This window comes from Sciurus carolinensis, chromosome 6, assembly GCF_902686445.1.
Source record: "Sciurus carolinensis chromosome 6, mSciCar1.2, whole genome shotgun sequence".
NCBI classification, from domain to species: domain Eukaryota; kingdom Metazoa; phylum Chordata; class Mammalia; order Rodentia; family Sciuridae; genus Sciurus; species Sciurus carolinensis.
Window position 1 is genome coordinate 133,863,254 of NC_062218.1, and position 22,520 is coordinate 133,885,773.

The 22,520-nt window shown below is 35.7% G+C and overlaps 1 protein-coding gene across 2 annotated transcripts in view; it reads left to right on the forward strand.

Moving 5' to 3' along the window:
• Rnf130 (ring finger protein 130) overlaps positions 1 to 22,520 on the forward strand; it is a 94,686-nt gene that overhangs the window by 34,561 nt on the left and 37,605 nt on the right. For both annotated transcript variants that reach the window (XM_047555007.1, XM_047555008.1), the window contains exon 3: positions 15,834 to 16,084. In XM_047555007.1, the coding sequence (XP_047410963.1) occupies positions 15,834 to 16,084 (251 nt within the window). The remainder of the gene's footprint in view (positions 1 to 15,833; positions 16,085 to 22,520) is intronic.

Sequence of the window (22,520 nt, forward strand, 5' to 3'; positions counted from 1 at the left end):
CTTAATTTTTCTAAAACTTATTTTGCCATGTAACTCATCACAGATTAGTATGTAACAACAACAAATTCAGGGGTAGAATGTGAGAGTAATATTCATAGAACTGTGTAAGACAAACAGAATTTAGGTGTCCATAAGGGCATTAAAACATAGCTTCAGGGCTGAGGATATAGCTCAGTTGGTAGAGTGCTTGCCTCTCATGCACAAGGCCCTGGGTTCAGTCCCCAACACCAAAACAAAACAAACAAATACGCAAAAACAACAACAAACAACAACAACAAAAAAAACCAACTTCATTGGGAGAGGGAGGAGGATCACAAGTTTAAGGTCAGCCATAGCAACTTAGCAAGGCCCTAAGCAACTTAGTGAAACCCTGTCTCAAAAAGGACTGGTGATATAGCCCAGTGGTAAAGCACCTCCAGATTCAATTCCATCATAATATAAAGTCTTTTTTTTTTTTTTTTTATTTCTCTTTTTTTCAGTACTGGAAACTGAATCTGGAGGTGCTTTACCACTGAGCTATCCCCAGCCCTTTTTATTTTTTGAGACAAGGTCTCCCTGAAGTAGAGAGGTTGGTCTCAAACTTGTAATCTTCCTGGCTCAGCTGGGATTACAGATGTGTATCATTGCACCCAGCTTAGGTATAGCTTTTACATAGAACCAGTATTCACAATATATAAAGAAATCTTAGCTGGACTCAGTGGTGCATGCCTGTAGTTCCAGTTTATTATCTCCTGTTTTCCTTAGAAAACACTGTGCCACTGAACTACAGCTACAGCCCTCAGACTTCTGTTTTTGTTCCTCTTTAAAAATCATATTTAAGAGTTTAGGATTGCGGTTGTGGCTCAGTGGTAGAACGCTTGCCTAGCATGTGTGAGGTACTGGGTTTGATCCTCAGCATCACATAAAAATAAATAAAATAAAGTTATTGTGTCCATCTATAACTAAAAAGTATTTTTAAAATTTTATCACAGATTTATAATTTGCCATGACATTCACAATTATTTTTAGGGATGAAATTGTTTCTGCCAAATGGTATAGCACCTCTGAAACAGTGAAAAAAATTTGGCATTTACAATCATAAGATTGGGATTTGAATCCTGTACCCATTTGATTACTAGCCTTATGAGTTTGGGTAGATAAGTCTTTAAAACTAGTGTTCTCATTTGTAAAACAGAGCATCTGTTTGCCTTATATATCTACCAGGATGGTTGTGAAATTTATTGAGATAACAAAGTTTTTTCTTTTTTTCTACATGATCTCATCATTTTAAATGTACTTGGTACAAAAAATAATCAATGACTATTAAGTCATATTTGCTATATACCAAGCATATATACAGATGAGTGTCAAGGGACACCTTACTTCATTAGGGAGACAGATGTGCATGAAATGATTGGGGATACTTAATGGAATAAGCCATGGTATTACTATGAAAAGGCCCCTGACTTAACGGAACTTCACGGACTTAACGGAAGACTTCATAGAGGAGCCATTGTGCTGGGCCCTAAATAATTAGGATGATTTAGAATTTGACAGAGAAAAAATACTCTCTTTAGGGAAACCAAATGAATCCAAAGTCTATTGTGGAGGGAGTATGAGGGTGAATGAATTAATCAGGCTAGGTCAGTTGTCAACAAAGAGAAGGATTTGAATTCTATGTTTATTAATATTTTTGAGCACCTAATAGACTTCTAGACATAAACACAATACACGCTTCTTTTCATTGACTTCTAACCAAGCATAGAAAACAAACACTGAATAAGAAATAATGATTGTGAGAAGTCTTATGAAGAAGACCTACACTGAAGTCAGAAAGGATTGCCTTGAGTAATTGACATTTGAATAGGAAGATTGGTTGTTAGAGCAAAGTATTCTAGGCAGAAGGATCCTTATGAGTAAAGTATTTGAGTGGAAAAAAACAAAGCAGAAGTGTTTTAAGTAGGGGAGAACAATTTGAACAGGGAGAGATTGTATAGGGTAATAGCAAAATAAACTTAAAAGCCTCATCTTCAAAGAAGTATGCTTAAAGGCAAGGACTGTTAGTAACATAGTGAAGGTTTTTAAAGAAGGGAGGTATAACTCTCTGGGTCAGTGAGGTTGATACCACCTATTTAATGTTTCTTTGTCCCAACATGGTACTCTGGCTTCTACAGTTACAAAACCTCACATCTCTAGCAATTAGGCAGCTAAGCAGCCCCACTGAGGGTGTCCTGTCTTCTTCTCTACCATCTATTAATTGAATGCTTGGAAAATCTAGCAAGGAAGCATTGGATGGGGTTAAGATGGCAGAACAAATCCCACAAAGCACAGTTTCCCACAGGTAAAGTGCTGTGAGGAAGAGTGGAAACATGGAAGCCCCAGGAGATAAGGCCTGGCTGGTACCATTTTAAATGAAGTTCATGTTCAAGATTGAGAGATAGGGTTATGGAAAGGTCCCATTTCAGTCCATCCAGTTGCACTAGATGAAAATCTGTTAACCTCTGAGAATGGGTTGAGAAATATAGGTCAAATAGCACAGACTTAGCATGCTTGTCATCTGAAACCTTACTCTGACTCCCATCCTTTCACCCAGGCATTCCTTGATGTTAAGTCTCCAAAATTATGATCCTCTTCCATCCTTTCTATATACTAGCTCTCTATTCTTCTGTTTCTGATTGTACTCCAGAAAAAAAATTTTATACACCAACAACTCCTTGCTTTCCTGGCTCACTAAAATGGTTCTAAGCCCTCTACCTCCAGAAAGACTTTTTACCCTTTAGGGTAGCACTTTTCTACATGATGTTCAAAGACCCTTGCATGAGAATCAAGATGCTAATTCCAGAATCTTTCACCCTCCACTAAACCTAGAACTCAAAACCTTAAGGGATAGACTTGGAGATCTATGATGAGCCCTCTTGCTCACATATCACTTCTGTCCACCCTTCATTTTAGTAAAGAAACATTGAATTACCACCTCTCTGAGCTTTACCTTTGAATATGAACTGGTAGGAGTAAAAAATAAACCTTTTTGATTGACTATAATGAATTCACAGTCCAAAGCCCCCCATAAACTTCAGAGAACATTATTGTACCTCTCTGACAACTTTGTTCTTTTCCTCTTATTTTGTCATTTGCCTATTTGAGGTTTATGTCTTACCTTTCTGTTCTCTGCAGTGGTCATCAAAATGCCACAAATTAAATGTGTTGCTTTGATTCCATTAAGATACTTATTTTTTGTTATTAATCTTACTTTTCATTTAAGGACATATTTTGTGACTAATCTTCAAATTCCACATTGTTAAGTATAATTATTTTGTTTTTCTTTCCTTGTGTTTTAAGAGATTGATGGTGTTTGTTCTAAGGAATGCCCTTCATCTGGTGACTGAAGGACATCTTTCCCAATGCAGTATCTATGATATCATTGACAGGAAAAACTGCTCAATATGTGGTTTTACTTTTTACTTCTAATTAGCAGAATGAGTTCTTTGTCATGTAGCGGATATGTGGTAGTAAGGAGGAAGTCACGGAATCTTGAATAGTTTAAAATAATGTACATTTGTCTGAAAATTAATCTGTTTTCCTGGTTTTAAAAAAATTATGTTTAATAAGTCTTAAATTATGTCAGATCATCATGTAACTGAAAATCGCTGCATAGGTTTATTTGTATGTCCTTCAGAGTATGTGAACATTCTTAACCAAATATGCCATTTCTTTTTAATCCTTTTATCAATCAGAAATATCAAATGCTTCTTTTTTCCTTTGACTGGTTAAACGGAATCAATTAATATATTTTCTTAGAAAACTTAGCTCTATACTTAATACCTAAAAATGAATAGAAGAATATCATACTATATAAAATGTAGGGAAATTGACTATAAAAGCATACTCTATGAAAATTAGTAAAAAAAAAAAATCACACATTGCAGAACATCTTTAAATATCAGTAATTTGGGCCATTTAATATAATCTGTTATCTTTATTCTAAAAGTCCATCAAGAAAGTGAATAATATAGTCATGGTATTATTTTATCATTTAGAATCTTTTAGCTTCTGATTGAATACAGATTTAGTTACCTTAAAAAAGATAGAGTCTGTACTTTGTACTACTGTGGCAGGAAGAGTTTAAATTTTTTACCTGGGTTTGCTAGTGTTTCTCTAGCATGTAGTGTTTTTCTTCCATGTAATTCATGCTTTTTAAAAATTCATAAACGAGGGAGGTGATGCACACCTGTAATCCTAGTGACTTGGGAGGTTAAAGCAAGTTAGAGAGCTCAGAAAGAAAAAAAAGTCTGGGAATTAATCTCAATAATAAAACACCCCTGGTTTCAATCTATTACCCCCCTCCCCGCAAAAAATAAAAATAGCTTCTAAAAAACAAGTGCTATGATTCTGTTTAAAAACTTTTCCATAAGCTTGTGATCTTTCTTTGATTTATCTACATCCTAAGTAGAATTGAAGAAACCCCTTCATCTGGCAGATACTTAAGACTACTTATCCACTGCTCATCCTGCCTTGGAGCTCACCACTTGATTTACTTTTTTGTCTGTCTGGTACTTACATTCCCCACTGGCAACAGAAGAAGAAAGAGGTTAAATAATATAAAAGATCTGCATAGGTTTAGAATACCAGTTTAGGAATGAATTTCATAGGTTACAGGATGGAATACATTTTTTAATTGGTAGCAGTTAACATGATGAAGACTTTGGACTTTTATTTCCCTGCAACCTTGGGGATTGAACCCAGGGCCTCACACATGCTAGGCAAGTGCTCTACCACTGAGCTACACCCTCAGCCCTTTTTATTTTTTATTTTGAGAATGGGTCTTACTAAATTGCCCCATCTGGCCTCAAAATTGTGATTCTCCTGCCTCAGTCTTCCAAGTAGCTTGGTATTACATGCTGGGCAAACTTGGAATTTTATATAATGATCATTTTAAAAATAAACCTTATTATAACAGTTTCACATTTATAGAAAAATTGCAAGGGTAGTATAAAAAATTCCCATAGGGACTGGAGTTGTGGCTCAGTGATAGAGTGTTTGCCTAGCACACATGAGGCACTGGGTTCTATCCCCAGCACCATGTTAAAAACAATAAATAAATAAACAAAATAAATGTAAAAAAAAATTGCATAAACTCTGCACTCAGATTTTCCCTGTTATTAACATTTTAAATTACTGTTGTAGGTTTGTCATTAATGAACCAGTATTGGCTTACTAATAATTACATAGTTCTAAACTGAAGTACCTTACTTTATTTAGATTTCCTTCATTTTTAGCTAATGTCTTTCTGTTCTTGAATCCATTCAGAATACCACATTATATTTGGTCATTGTGTCTCCTTAGTCCCTTTGGTTTGTGATAGTTTCTTAGACTTTCCCTGTTTTGCTGACCTTGACAATTTTGAGGACTGTTGTTCAGGTATTTGGTAAAATGTCCCTCAGTTGGGTTATGTTGATATTTTTCTCAGATTAGTGATCTGGGTGTTTGGGAGGAAGACCACAGAGGTAAAGTATCTTTAGCATCATATCAAGTTTATATGCTATTAGTGTAAATTATCAACTGTTGATTTTGACCTTGGTCACCTGGCTGACGTAGTATTTGTCAGGTTTTTCTAATGGTTAACTCTTGGTTTTCCTTCTGTACGGTACTTTTTGAAAGTCTCTATGCATAGCCCACACTTGAGGGTTATGAACTATTTGCATAAGGCAAAGTATCTGTATAAGTATTTGGAAGTCTTCTGCATGGGTGATTTGTCTCTTCTCCATTTATAAATTAATAAATTAAGTTAATCATGTGTTTATATCAGTAAGGACTCATGTATTTTATAGTTTGGATTATAATACAGCATGACTTTATTACTCAAATTCTTTGAACTTTGGCCATTGGAAGATCTTTCCATTTGCTCCTATGTTCTTTGACTTACCTTCATTATTGTAGCTTTTTTTTGTAATTTGTTTTGTCTTTTGAGCATTTTTCTGTGCTATAAGATACACCAGACCCATATTTCCTTGTCCTTTTTTAAATTTGTTTTGTCTTTTGAGCATTTTTCTGTACTGTAAGATGCACTAGACCCATATTTCCTTGTCACAGTTCTAGAATCAGTCCTTTCTCCAAAGAACCTCGTTTTTGTTTATTGAATGATGGCATTAGAAACCACAGTTTGTTCAGTGGAATATAGGAAGGGAATTGGGGGGGAAGGAGGAGGGATGGAACAAAGAAAGAACTGTGGAATGACTTTGACCTAACTTACCTATGTTCATATACAAATATACCACAGTGACTCTCACCATTTACAAAAAATCTGTAAGTAAATAACAGATCAGTAGAGTAGAAGGAAAGGGACATGGGAGGGAAGAGGAGAAGGAAAGGGGAAGTTATGGGGACTGGATTATAGCAAATTATATTCCACGCTTGTATAATTATATCAAAATGAATCCTAATGACATGTATAACTAAAAAGAACCAGTTTAAAAAAAAAAAAACCAACCTGGGCATTAAGTGTGCTTATTACTACGAGGTTATCTGTTGCTTCTGGGCCTTACAGAGCAAAGAAATACATTTGTTTATACTAACACCTATAGATATGCCTACATATTTATAGAAATAAATGTATCCATAAATATTTATATATTTAAGCATCTGTATCTATGTTAAGCAAAGAATGAGTTAATAACATATGTTACTAATGCTAATCCATTACTGCATAGATAGTTCTAGCTTTCCTCCTTGTCTTATCTCAAAACTATCACTCCAAAAGTGAGAAACCTGGCTCCCCCATCCTATGTCCACTAAATGTTCTGTCCATTAACTTAATATTCCATTCCCTGAGTCCTTGGACTTTGTAGACTCTGATAATAACAAACGTGAAGGTCTTTTTTAGAGTTATGGTGTGCTGGGTGTGCAAGCTAATATATAGGCTACTTTCCTCTCAGTTATCTCTTCCCTGGTTAGAATGTTTAACTGTACTTGACCATTCTTTCCCAATCCATATAAAATTTTTTATTCAAAAATTTGTAAGAAGGACTGAGGATGTAACTCATTGTGAGCACTTGCCTAGCATGCATGAGGCCCTGGGTTCAACCCCCAATACCAAAAAAAAAAAAATTTTTTTTTTTACAAGAAGCCTGCATAGTAGTGCATGCCTATAATCCCAGAGATTTGGGAGTCTGAGGCAGGGGGAGTTCAAGTTTCAGACCGGCCTAGCCTAGGCAACTTGAGGAACCCTGTCTCAAAATTTAAAATAAAAAAGACTGAAGATGTAGCTCAGTGGTAAAGCACTGGCCTAGTATATGTAAGGCACTGGGTTCAATCCCCAGTACCATGGCAGGGAAAAAACTTAGAATGCAGAAATGGAAGAATTTTACTAAAGTAACAAGGATTCTTGAAGATCTGGTATAAATAAAAATATGAGTGAGAAATTCCTGAGACCCTTTAAATCTTGTGAACTTATTGTTGGCTCATGTGTGACGTGGCTACTAAAACATACTTGAATCTCGGGCTATATCCCTGTGCACATAATCAGATGTGTTATTGGAGATGTTGGTCTCATGCTGTTCTTTATAATCAGAAAAATTGTATTCATTTATAGCATTTTATTGTAGTAAAAATATTTTTTAAAATTAATGTCCAGAAAAGAATAAGATGAAAAAACTCTGTCAACAGTTTATCAATTGTTATTTGGAATTTTGGCATTCAAGTTATTAAATATGATAGTAACTATTTTAACCTGTTGTATAAAATAGAAACTATGAATTCATATTTAGCTAAAAGGTAAAAAGGTACATTGAAAGTTCAATGAGAAGTGGAGTATTTACCTAGTCTCAAAGTACCTCCCCACAGATTTTTATTAACTGCAAAGGGGAAGTGAGCAGCTTCATGGTGCAGATGCCTGGAGAACATCACTTTGACCAAATGATCAAAGTGAACTTCATCAGTAGTAGCACGGATCAAAACTGTGCACCACTGGTAGTATAAACTGCAAAGAGCACAGCATCACTTCTGTGATGTTACTACCAAAGGTGCATGACCTGAATCCATCTGTGGGGAAATAACTTCTACACAATAACTAGACTGTGATCTTCAAAAGTGTTCAGTTTGTGAACTTCAAGGAGAGACTGAGTGATTATTCCAGGCTGACAGAGACTAAAAAGACATGGTCAAGTGCAGCTGGGTGATTGTGATCCTGACTGCTACAAAGGACATTATTGGAAAAATTAGGAAAGCTCGAGTAGATTCTGAAATTAGATATTGTAATGTAATGTATCCATTACTGATCATTTCTTGATTTGGGAGGTAGTATTCTGTTTATGAATTTTTTTTTATTTGTAGGCAAATACATACTAAATATCAGGGATGAGGAGACATCTGGCCAGCAATTCACTCCCAAAGTTTCTAAGTTCTAGGTTAATATAATACTTCCAACTTTTCTGTCAGGTGCAGTGGTACACTCCTGTAATTCTAGTAACTCAGGAGACTGAGGCAGGATTGCAAGTTTGAGGCCAACCTGGGCAAGTTAAGGAGACACTGTCTCAAAATAAAAAATAAAAAGGGTTGGGGAATAACTCAGTGATAGAGTACTCCTAGGTTCAATCCCCAGTATGTATGTGTGTGCATATATGTGTGTGTGTGTGTGTGTGTGTGTGTGTGTATATATATATATATATATATATATACACATCAGTGTGTGTGCATTTTTTCCAACTAATGATAAAGCTCTGGGAATAGTTAGTATGGGAAAAAATAGCTTGAATGGGGTCCAAGGGAAGATGTCTTTGATTATTTGAAGGACTGTAAACAAAGAGAAATTTTCATTGTTTCCAGAATATACAACTTGAGATTGGAATGGTTTCTTATATTCATTGACACCTTACAATTTATTGACGGGACTTTTTTTCTTCATGATACATAAAGTAATGATGCACCTTACAATTGGTCATATTTGTATCATCAGTAGATGAAATACAAGTTTTTCAGTGCTGCTTTTCCTAGGATAGGACCAAAAGCCATGAATGTCCTCCAGGCATCTGTACCATGAAACTACTCTCTTTCCCTTTAATTAATAAAAAATTCTGTGGGGAGGTACTTTGAGACTAAATAAATACTCCATTCCACAAATATTTTAGTTTTAAAGAAGACCCTCCTTGTCTTAAAAGTGATAGAACCATCTAAAAAGTGTTAATAATTTATGGGGGTGGGGGAGTAGGTCCTACATTAGGTTTGTCTTTTTCTCTTTTGGCAGAACTGGGAGATTGAACTCAGGACCTTACACTTGCTAGGCAAGCACTCTAACACTGAGCTACATTCCCTGCCCTTCCTATATTATGTTGAAGGTTGATAACACATCCAAACTCTTTTTACTTTAAGATTCTGTGACTCTCTTTTGACCAGAATCTCTCTTTTATAAGCTGCTCATCTGGGCCTCATCATCTCCCTGAAATGTCGTATCTCAGGTCTTGAACTCCAGTGTCCTGTTCTTGTCATTGCCTCTGCCCATTCTCCCCCTCTCCTCCTGCCTTTTTGTTCTGTTGAAGTTTTAGTTCATTGTACCCTTTTTCCATCTTTTTCCAATGTTTTTCCTCCTGACTTCACTCTTCCTTTCTGCTTAGCCTCTGCTTAGCCTTCCTTTCTGCAGAAGTCTCTACTTCAGACACTGACCAACAGTTTCTTTGAGACACCAGAGCTCAAAGGGGGAATTGAAGAGAAGGAACAGAGTCCCAAATGCTGTGGTAGGGGTTTTTGTTTTCCTTCCCACAATGCCTTTCTTTGCTTTCTGTGAATAATAACAACACAATTTGGATAGCTCACTAAGCTTTAGTATTTACTGAGCATCTGTCTTGAAGTTTTGCATTTTGTACCTCCTTTGAAAGAAGAAAATGGAATTCAGAGAGATTGAATATCATGTCGAGATTTGAACCTAGATCTTCTGATTCCAGAGCTCAAAAGGAGGTTAATTCTGAGGCTACTGTATTGGCCCTTCAAAACTGATTTTGTAGTTAGGATTATAGGAGTATTACACTTTTCCACTGGTCTTTTTTCCTCATTGAAAAATAGTTTTTGCTGGGAATTGTGGGGCTCTAGTTTACAGAAAAATTGCCCTTCCAGCAGCTCTGTGTTTTTAACAGGAAAAGAGAGAAGTAGAACATGTTGTTAATGCTCTGATTCCAGAATCATTTTACAAAATGTAGGAGAAATTATAGCATTAGAAAAATCACTTTTGCAAATGCCATTATAATAATTGAGATGAGGATCAGCAGATACTAAGAATATTGAGTGAAAACCTATTAAGGAACTGCCCATTCACACAATATGAAAGTATCACCATGCAGATTGCTTATTAATTAAAAAGAGAAAAGCATTCATTTGCAGTGGAGAAATCTGGTGATTACAAGATTAACCAAGTCATAAAATTTGCTATCAGCAGTAAAAGTAAAACCTGCCATGTGCTTCCTGATATGCTGTCCTGAGAAATAAGGACATAGTATTACCTCATAACTATCTTACCAAATGTTTACTTTGGAGATATAATCATTAGGAACAATCAGACAAATCCAGCTTAAGGAACATTTTCAAAACCTCTGGCTTGAACTCCTCAGAAAGATCAGTGTCATGAACAATGGACCAAAATAACTTGCAGAATTATTTTAGATCAAAGGAGGCTAATACAATATGAAAACTAAGCACAGTGCCCACAGCCTCTGATTGGAACCTGGATATAAAACTCAACAAAACAATTGTGGAAGTAATTACTAGGACCAGCTCGGAGATATTTTAATATGAACTATATATTAAAGAACAGTGTTGTTCTTTTCTCATGCTTCTCTCTCTCCTACTCACTTTCTCTATCCTCCTCATTTTTTCACTCTCTCTAGCATGTGCCCTTTTTCGTTCCCTTTCTTTTCCTCTCATTTTCTCTCCTGCCCTGCAGGGAGACACTTTGTTTGCTTAGTAAACTCCCTTATGTGATTTCCCGTGTCCAGCATGGTTTTTGTGGGATTCCTTACATTGTTGCCGCGACTCGGGATGGGTTCTTCCACTGTCTCCTAAGCGAGTGGAACCCCATCTGAGCCCCAGTGCCCCCCGGACACAGCCCACCTTCCATTTGCCCGGACTCTCAGCTTTTTGCATGCAACACCGGACTTCAGATTGTACTCATGTCTTTTTGTTCTTCTCTCATAGAAGCACCCATCCCCAGTTGCCTTTACAACCTGCTCTTCCCCAACCGAACTTCTACCATGGACCCCTCAATTGACCCAGTTTCTATAAAGGGAACTCCAAACTGCTTGCCCCACGCTGCCCCCTTCTAGCTCGAAGAAGCCAGAGCAGTCATCGACCCCCTTTCCCTACAGCAAAGGAGTTCCTAAAATTAGAAGGGTGAATGAAGCCAGAATTGGGGACGGGCAGTTAGTGTAGAAATAGGGGATCAGTCAAACTGAGGAAATAAAGTCCATCAAAACCATCTGCCTCTGGAAGTCTGGAAGTTGAAGACTGCCCCTGGGAGAATGGACTTTTTACATGTCACCTGCAAAACCAGCCCCAGTCACTTAGGCAGGAAGGGGAGAGAAGACTTAAAAAAAAAAAAAAAAAAAAAAAAAAAAAAAAAAAAACTGAAGAACAAAAAGATTTTCTTATAAAAACAGAAACGGGGGAATGTAATGTACAAAGCTGCTCCCCCGTTGCAGCCATTTCCCCGCCTCCCAACTACTGTCAGTCTGTGAACATCCTAGCTAGCTGTTGGTTCATCAGTGAGCTTGCAATTATCCTTCTTCATTATTGGTCCCCTGTTAGCCCAGTGGAATTCAACTGCTTCATGGTAGCTACCCTGCCATCTTATCTCATACTTCTCTCCTACTCACTTTCTCTATCCTCCTCACTTTTCCACTCTCTGGCGCGTGCCTTTTCTCGTTCCCTTTCTTTTCCTCTCATTTTCTCTCTTACCCTACAGGGAGACACTTTGTTTGCTTAATAAACTCCCTTATGTGATTTCCCAAAAAAAAAAAAAAAAAGAACAGTGTTGTTAGAGTTAAATATCTCAAGTATAAATAAATTCTGGGCATTTAGAATACCTTTGTTCTTAGGAGATACTGTTGAAGTTTTTAAGAATTAAATGTTTTATTGTTTGCAACTTACTCTTCATTGGTTCAGCAAAAATTAAATATATATAAAAAGGACAAAATATTACTAGTTGAAAAATCTAAATAAAAAGCACATGAATGTTCACATAGTATTAAAACTGTTCTGTGGGTTTGAAAATTATTTTAAATAAAAGAGGAAAGAATAGGATTATTTATTGAAGTAACAAGACTCAGTGTGTTAGTTAGCTTTTTGTTGTTGTGACTAAAATATCTGACAATAACAACTTAGAGAAGAAAAGGTTTACTTGGACTCACAATTTTAGAGGATTCAGCTCATGGTCAGCTGGCTCCATTTCTGTGGGCTTGGTGTGAAGCAGAACACCATGATGGAAGGGTATGGTGAAGGAAAGCTGCTCATCTCATGGCAGCTGGGAAGCAGAGAGAAGAAGGGGCCAGGGAGAAGATAAACTCTTCTAGGGCACACCCCCAGTGACCTGCTTCCTCCAGCTAAGTGCTACCTCTCAGTAGTTCATCCAGCTATCATGGGGTTAAATCACATTCCACTGAAGGGGTCAGAGCCCTCATGATTCAGTCATTACCTTAAACTCCACCTCAGAATTTTGCTGCATTGGAGACCAGGCTTTCAACATGTGAGCTTTTAGGGACATTTTAAATCCAAACCATAACAGATAGGTTTTTTTCCTTTGCGGGGTGGGAAGGGATTGAGTTCAGTGGCACTCAACTACTGAGCCACATCCCCAGTCCTTTTTGGTATTTTATTTAGAGCAGAGTCTCACTGAGCTGCTTAGTGCCTCACTTTTGCTGAAGCTGGCTTTGAACTCTTAATCCTCCTGCCTCTGCCTCCTGATCTTTGGGATTACAGAATGCACCACCTTGCTTGGCTCACAAATAGATTTTCAATTTCATTGATCATCTCTGATAAATTAATGGATACTGTCAGATATGTTGAAATGCATGGGTTGCTGAAGCCATATCCATGATTTATGTAAGCATTGTTTACCAAGGTCTTAATACATCTCTACTTGAATATTTACATTACTACACTCTAGTTGACCCTTAACTAATCACTCACTGCTTGATCTAACCCAGTTTCATCCTGAAGGTTAACTTTCTTCTAGCAGCAATGTCTTTCTCGAAACTGAGCCAAGGCTCTCCAAATCTTTTAATTTAAAATGATATATCCTAAATTGGACTTTAGGTATGGAAAAGCACGGGGCTTTTCTTTGAGGGGTAGTCCTCTATATAGCTCATCAGATTATAAGGGCTTTAAAACCTAACACAATTAAGAACCTAGTCCTTCAGTGGTATTCTGATGCCCCATTGCAATTATTTTTCATTTTGTTGGATCTGTACTGACAATCTACTTTGCCGTTACTCTTCCCAGTCTCCTCTGTGCTAAGGTGATGAAACTATGCCTATGTTTGATTCCTCTTTCTAGTCCTTTTAAGATTCTTCTTTGACCTCCTGAAAGCAGATGCAATTTTCATGTCATCAAGAATAGATCATTTTTGCCAGACACAGTGGAACACATCTGTAATCCTATCTACTTAGGAGGCTGAGGCAGGATGATCACAAATTCAAGGCCAGCCAGCCTCAACAACTTAGAACCTATCTTAAAATAAAAATTAAATGTATGAGTTTATAGGGATGAACCCAACTATTATGTATAACCATAAAGCTCTAATTTAAAAAAATGTATGTCAGACCTTGAAAAAAATTAAAATTTTAATTTAAAAGGGCTGGGGGTATAGTGTTACTCAGTGGTAGAGCACCCCTGGGTTCAATCTTCAGTACCACAAAAAAGAAAAGAAAAATGTAATTTTCTACTCTGTTTAAGAAGAGAAAGGAAAATAAAAAAAAGAAGTGAAAGGATCTTTGATCATAGTATGTGCTCAATAAATATTATTGAATGGATGGTTGAAATAATTAAACATTTCTTTTCCCAAACAGCTTTCTTGTTGAAATTAGTTGATGCATTTGTTTAGTGTTCTTTGAAAGAAATTACCTCAGCTACCTGTGCAGCTTTCCCTCTTCCTTTTCCAGCTTGAGTCTTCAAGAGGGAGCCTCAGAACTGGTTTCTAAAACTGTTTGTACCTGGTGTGATTATAAAGCAATGAGACTGATTGTCATATGTTGTTTGTGGGATCCGTCTCAGTTACTTTATAGCCATACCTGGTATCTTATACCACAGATCTTTGCCTGTTGAACATTTTAAAAGCACAAACCTAAGGTTTCTAGATGGAAATTTAAACTGACTTAGCATTATTTTATGTTTTTTCTAATTTACTAACTGGAACTCATTTCAGAAAGGTAATTAGATGTTAATTGTATGGCTTGCTTTAATTTTGCAGTTTTCTTTTTGTTTATGGATTTTTAATCGGTATTCTGATAAACTGCTGTTCTGATAAAGTGGCTGAAACAATTTTGAATAAGGTAATATATAAATATATGTTCCACTGGATTACATTTTTCTTTTATTGAACTTTTTTCTGTCACATGTAGTCTTTTGACTACTCATCAAAGAAACTTTTGAAAGTCAAGTGTTAAGGGTTGTTTTGTTTTCTAGTTTACATTTACATACACAAACCTTATTCATATTATAATATGTAATTTTAATTTTCCCTTTTCTCAAATAAAATATCGATTCCCCTTCTATACTTCAGTCTCTCTTAGGGGTTCTTCAAAGAAATCAGATTGTAAAAGTTGCATGTACTCACAAGTAGCTTTATAAAAGGTTGGTTGCTAACAGATCAGTGATAGACAATCTTCCCTGTTTCCTTAAATTGGGAAGCTATTTCCTTTGTGTAGAAGGAAAGGGAGAGAGATTTTATGCTATCCACATAGATATGCATATCCACAGGAGAGGTAGTTAATTTACCTCATATGTCTTCCAGCTTCTGGAAATTGAGAAGGAAAGGACTAAGTGACTTAGAAAGTCAACTTAAGACCACTGTTATAGTTAACTTACATTATGTGTGACTGTGACAGCCCTCTAGACAGCTATTAGAAGCTGGAGATTTTTGATGCCAAACTAGTCCTGAATATTGAAGCTTGAATCTGACTCAAGAAGGGCTTGAGTTCCAAAAAGGTTCTGGAGTGAACTAGAAAGGAACTTTACTCTGGCCAGGTCTACATATAGGACTAAAGTAAGTTTGAAGTGTTTCTTGTAAAAGGTATGACAGTTGTTGTAGTTTTATTATCAGGCATATGTCATAAGTCTCCATGATGTTATAAAGCTCCATGTCTGTACTTCTTTCTATCCCTTGTGCTAGTTTTACACATAATAACTTTAGGAATGCAAGAAATGCCTACTTGTACTACATCTAACAGTACTTTTCTCCTTTTCTTAATATGTTAAGTTTTTCTGAAGACCATTTAAGATAGAAAAGGTTTTATAATATAAACCCACCATGATCTTATCTCATTTCTATGGCTCTGTATCATGCTATGTTACTATCTATTGTCACATTTGGCTGGCTTAATGTTTGTATTAACATGTAGTTGTCTTTAAGACAATTTAATATGGTTCTTAACACTGCAGCGTTTTTTACCTTATGTCTTAAGTTTTGGGTACTACACAACTTGGTCCCACTTGGTGCCTGCATACACAACTGCAGCTTCATTTCAGTTGAAAAGCTTAATCTGTAAACTCTTCCGATTAGCAAAATTTATAGTAGTTTTTCTAAGGGACATATCTATATATTTGATTTTTCTAAAAATTTCAAATGTCACTTGAGTATATATATTTATTTTGCATTACAGGCACTGGAGATATTATTGCTGTCATGATAACAGAATTGAGGGGTAAGGATATTTTGAGTTATCTGGAGAAAAACATCTCTGTACAAATGACAATAGCTGTTGGAACTCGAATGCCACCAAAGAACTTCAGCCGTGGTTCTCTAGTCTTCGTGTCAATATCCTTTATTGTTTTGATGATTATTTCTTCAGCATGGCTCATATTCTACTTCATTCAGAAGATCAGGTACACAAATGCACGTGACAGGAACCAGGTGAGCTACCAGAACTCTACCGCCATAACTCTACCACCATAGTTCTTATCAGCCATAATCCATAGTCATCTATTGTGATCACACATCTGCAACATTTTTTTTCATTAAAAACAAAGTTGTAACCTTAAGACATGATAATACATTGAAAACATATCTATACTGATATTTTAAATACCTAAAAGGGGAAATTGTTATATTTATAGTTACCATTGGTAATATCCTGATTAGCCATATTTAATGTCATGATATGATACAACCAATTATATTCATTTGGAGAAATATCACAAAGTTGTATTTTTATTTTTCTTACTTGTTCTAATTAGTTATACATGCCAGTAGAATGCATTTTGACACATCATACATAAATGGAGTATAACTTCTCATTCTTCTGATTGTACAGGATATAGAGTTACACAGGTAAAGTAACAATTTTGAACTGGTAACTTTGGTTGTCACAAGAGGAGAGCTGGGAGGATTGAAGAGATTTTATTCTGTACCCTTTTCCATGTGAATCTTTTTTCCACATAAATTTTGAACTATGTGTTACCTATTTGGAAGGAAATAAATCAATTAAAAAATAAATTCCCTGTCATATCTAAACTCAGACATGGGGTAAGGGTGAGGTGGGGAAGAACAATAGAAGAAATCTCTCTGAATGGTCATTTTAGAAATTCTATCAATCTAACCATCCTCAGGGCCAATGAATTTTGGTTAAATGAATAAAGACTCTGTAGAGGCAGTTCTCTGGAGTGGAGGGTCTAGAGAGACGGTGGTTCTCTGGGTTTGTTAGTTTGTGTGATACCCTAAGAGTTGAGTTTGGGTTGTCACTCTCCTAGGCTTTTGCTGTAGGAGCCTAAGAAGTAAATTGCTTAGAGAGAAACCATGTTTTGCATAGTACTGTCTTGTTCTAACAGTGCATATGAATTCCTATCGGGGAGTTGGAATTTTCATGTCTCCTTATTCTTACAAAAGGAGTACAGACTTTGGCATGGAAGAGGTCTGAGTTCAAATTCCTACCTTACTATCAGTTTACTTATTTCTTCCTGGATGATTTATTTAGCTTCTCAAATTGTTTCTTCATCTGAAAATAGTTAGGAAATTTCTTTTTGTTTGTTTTGCAGTACTAGGAATTAAACCCATGGCCACATTTATACTAGTGAAATCTCTACCACTCAGCCATACCCACCTTTGAAATTTCTGAAAACTACAGTTTATTGAACATATACATGCCAGGCTCTGTGAAGTATATAGTACACCTTGAATTTTTTTATTTTAATAAGTTTTATTATTTATGATTACAAACTTAACAAAAAAAGTTGCAAGAATAATGCAAAAGTATTCCCTTCATGCAGATTATCCAACTCTTAAAATTTTGCTTTATTTTCTTTTCTATGTATGTATTTTTTTAACCATTTGAGAGTAAGTTTGAGATATGGTGGCACCTACCTTTAATATTTCATTGCATGTTTTGTAAAAACAAAAACATTCTCTTGTATAACCATAGTATGATTACCAAAATCAGGAAATTAACATTGATCCAGGACACTATCTGATCTATAGACCTTTTTCTAAGTTGTGTAAAACTGCTCAATAATGTCCATTTTGATAGCAAAGAAAAAAAAAAAAAAACCCAGATTGATTGGATCAGATTGTTCATTGCATTCCATTGTCATGTCTTTTACTGTTTCAGGACATTGACATTTGCAAAGATGGTCAGATTTTGTGTTTGAGTTTGTCTGACATTCCTTCCTGATTATGTTCAGGTTATGTGCACTTTCTCAGAAATACCAGCCCTTTGTATTTTTTTAATATCTTAATTTATTCATTTATTTTTTAATGTGGTGCTGAGGATCAAACCCAGTGCCTCACATGTGTGAGGTAAGCACTCTACCACTGAACTCTAGATCCAACCCTAGCCCCCTTTGCAGTTTTTTAAGCTTTATTTTAAGATAATTGAAGATTCACTTGCATTTGTAAGAAATAATTCAGAGATCTGTTTTTTCCCCAGTGATAACATTGCTTAATTATAGTAAGTATTACGACCCAGAAATTGATGTGGACATAATCCAATGATCTTACTTCATTCACTGTACTCTTTAAGATTTCTCCAGTTTAATTTGTATTTGTGTGTGTGTTTGTGTGTTTGTCTGTGCAGTCTTATACTCATGTGACCATCACAGCCAAGATACAAAACAGTTTCATCACAGCCATAGTACCTTCTTCCCTAACCCCTCACCACCACTAATCTGTTCCCCATCTCTACAGCTTTGTCATCTCAAGAATGTTATGTAGATGGATTTATATTGTACTTCACCTCTAGAATTTAGAATTCTTCATTAAGCATAATTCCCTTGAGGTCCTTCCAACGTGTGTGTATCAGTAGTTTTTTCTGTTTTAATAATTTTGGTTTTTTTCATTTTTCCAATGACTAGCAAAGTTGATTATCTTTTCGTGTGCTTATTTGCCATCCTTTTTTAGTGAAGTGTCCATTTATGTCTCTTGCCCATTTTCTGTCTGGATTGTTTTTCACTGCTCAGTTTTAGGTGTTCTTTAGATATTCTAGATACAGGTCCTTTGTCAGATGTGTGATTTGCAAATACTTTCTTGCAGTCTAGTTTGTCTTTTCAACCTCTTTATTGGGTCTTTTGAAGAGCAAAAATTTTTAATTTTGATGAAGCTTAATTTATAAATTTTTCCTTTTATGAATGATGTGTTTGGTGTCAAATCTAAAAATAAAAACCCTGTCTAGGTCTAAGTTTCCCAAAGATTTTCTTTTATTTTTGCTAAAAGTTTTATAGTTTTACATTTTAGATTTAAGCTTGTAGTTTATTTATTGGAAACCTTTTCTCTTTTCTAATATATGCATTTAGTGCTATAAATTTTTCTCAGCATTTCTTTATCTGTGCCCTACACATTTTAAATTAATAGTTCTATGTATTTTTTTCTTTTGAGATTTCCTCTTTGACTCATATATTATTAAGAAATGTGTTCAGCTGGGCACAATGGCACATGTCTATAATCCCAGTGGCTTGGGAGGCTGAGGCAAGAGGATCACAAGTTCAAAGCCAGTCTCAGCAATTTAGCAAGGCCCTAAGCAACTTAAGCAAGCCCCTGTCTCTAAACAAAACATTAGAAAGGGGTAGGGATGTGACTCAGTGATTAAGTGTCCCTGGGTTTAATCCCCAGTACCCCAAAAAACAAAAAGAAATGTGTTTAAAATCCACTTGATTTTTTTTTATTATCTTAGTGTTATTGTCACTATTATCTTAGTGACTCCATTATGATCATTATGAAATACTTTGATTCCTATTCTTTTTCTGTTTCTTAAGATTTGGTTTATGATCTAGGATATAGTCTGTCTTGGTGAATGGTTTCATGGGTACTTAAAAAAATGTGTGTTCTACTGTTGGGTGGAGCATTGTATAAATGTTGGATCATTGCAATCAGCTTGTGCCCATGAGAAGCTGGGTTGGGAGATTACCTTCCCACTGGCTGCTGATGGAACTAGGGTAGGAAGAGTAGTGTGATTTTCTTCTGGGCATTGGCTAGAGTAGGCATTGCCCAGAAAGTTTTCTGACATTAGATCACCTTTTTCCTGGTACTTTGACTTGAGGAGTTAGGCTTTTCTTAGCTTTATCTGTTCCTGTTGGCAGTTACAGCTTGGAGGCTTCTGTAGCACATTGTCTGGAATATATGGGAGGCAGTAAGGAAGCCCAAGGAACTCAGCACCCTGTGTTTCTTCTTCAAGTCTTAAGGTTCCTGGATAGCCCACCTCCTCTTTCCTTATTATAATATGCCATATAACTTTTTAAAAACCAGATTAAAGATATTTTTAAAAAATATGTTGCCATATGAAATACTAAAAATAAAATGATGAACTGCTTGACAGAAAACCTATAGTAATAAACTGAATGTAGCATTTCCAGAGACCTTTGGAAAAAACTCATGTTTGTCCCAGGAGCCTGCTATTTGAAGATAGTGCTTTAATTAGCACCCAGTAAGAGGCCTGTGTGTGATGAAGGAGTAAATGCAGTCACCATCTGGCACAGGCCATAAACAGGTCTTTTTTCCCTAGCATTTGTTTTGTGGCTTCTTTCAAAGCATCCCTCTCCAGACAGTGCTTCAGTGGAAAGTGATGTTCTGACCTTTTTTCTTCCTTCCGTTTTCCCTAACATTGAGAAATACTTGATGAAATTTTTATGTGGCTTAAAAAGCTTAGCTTATTAAACTTTAATAAGCAGATGACAGCAACTCGACTGGTTGAAACCTTTGTTTATTTTAAAAGAGAGGCCAGAACTAGTACCAAGGAAAAACTGAGTTTAGAAAGAGACTCTGATTTTCCCCAAAAAAATGTTATAATGAAGCAGTGATTTCTACAGAATATGCATTATAAATAACTCTCTAAGCACAATGTAAGCACAATTGTAACACTTCAGACCATTTTACATGTGATATGAAAATCTAATGCTTTTGCTTTTAGTTTACTGCTTAAGTGTCTGTGGTTTGTTCTTCCTGAAAAAGTGTTACAATATATATTAGAATTCTATGTTTAGGCACAAATAACTCAGATGGTGGCCAATGGTAAACTTAAGTGTAATGTCACTTTCTAAGTTAAGTCAGTGATAGTTATTTTTTTTTAACAATTCCATGATTAATGTTGCACTTTTAGTCCCAAAGCACCCAAATCTGATTCCTAAAACAGTACAATAAAAAAATTTTTTTGACCGTTGAAGAAAAGGGCAGATATAAAAATTTTTATAACCTAATGGGCTCTTGAGTTTAGACTATCTCATGAAAATTTTCTGTAAAAATACATATAATTTTTAAGATATTTAAAACTTAACAAAAACTTTTTTAACATGTGGATAACAGTATCCTAGACTTCGTAAATATCTCCCAGGTTAGTGAAATTAAATATAATTTTATTACCTATTTTCACTTTAAAAGTTCAGTGAGTAGTCAAAAGAAGAATGTACTTGCGTCAAAATATAGATGTATACCAAATGTCCCTGTGTCACAGGAAAGCTAATACTTGCTAGTACTTTGTATTTATACATTTAATCTTTGAAAAATTATGGGTTCAAAAATTTTTTCTTTCCAAGTTGGGGGATAAGTAGGAGTATTATATATATCATGTAGACTTTTTCTCTAGAAAAAAGATATGGTCAAAAAAGGCAGACTATTTTTGTCATTATTGCATGATACAGTGAATTTTGTTTATTGTTTGTTAGGGAGTAACAATTCTAAAGAACTAGAATAGGTGTTTGAACTGAGTTTATTATTTCACTAATTTTTTAAAATATTACAAATACTTCTTTTTCATGTCCTGCTATGTAATCAGCTTACATAAATAAACATACACTTTCCATATGCAGAGACTTTATGCCTTCTAAATGTTCTACAGCAAGAACTTAAGATTGATTGATTGATTTTAGCAAAGAGTTTCCTCTCAAGATTAAAATGTTTTGAAGATGTTAATTTCTGGATCCTTGGGTTTTCACATATGTCTAGACATGTCACTAGTGAATTAAAGAATGAGCTTACATTCTATAGGGAAAGCAGACAGGCCTCGTCAAAATTCTGTGTGCTATAAGTGTTTCTCTTTTGGGGCAAAATTATGTTACTCTAGGTGAGTCAGGGACACTTCACAGAGAAGGTGGTGATATTTGAGATGAGGTTCAAAGAAGGATATGCCTTCATCAGACAGAGATTAGGAGGGAAGCCAGGCAAAGAAATCATTTTCCACAGAGCTGAGGGTAGATAAAAGGAGATAGGAGAGTTGAATGGCAGAACATTAGGAATAGTAGGGAGGAGGCTGGGAACTGTGAACCAATATTAGATGAGTAAATTAACACCAGGCTATGAAGGGCTTAAATCACATGCTGAAGAGTTTAGCCATAGAGTGATACAAGATTTTTTCTGATGGGCAAGGTTTGCTGGGGACATGGGGAGCCAGCTGCTTAAGAGGGAAGAACTGTAAGCAAAGACAAATAATAACAAAAGCATATGTAGAGCTAAAGGGAAGGATTGGGGCACAGGGAGATGGCTTATAGACACTTCTTTTGACACAAAAAGGAGGGGGGAAGGTAGATCACAAGACATTCTCAGTCAGGAAAAAAATATATTCACAGCACCTGGATTTCACCAAGTTTTAAAAGAGAAATTCATCTATATGTTGATAAAGACCTAATGCTGTTTCTATGGGAGAATTCTGATTACGGGAAGAAGATGAGTTTCATTAGTGTCCTGTCCTCTGCATTTAGTGAGCTTTGAACAAATTATTCCTGTTAGATGAAGCAGTTGTTTTAAATTGTTTTCTACCAATTTAAGACATTTTTTTACCTTTGGCATTCAAATATAGAATAATGTTCTCAGTGGTGTATTTGTCAATTCTGATCAAGTGAAATAAGATATTCTGACCCCCCCCCCCAGCAAT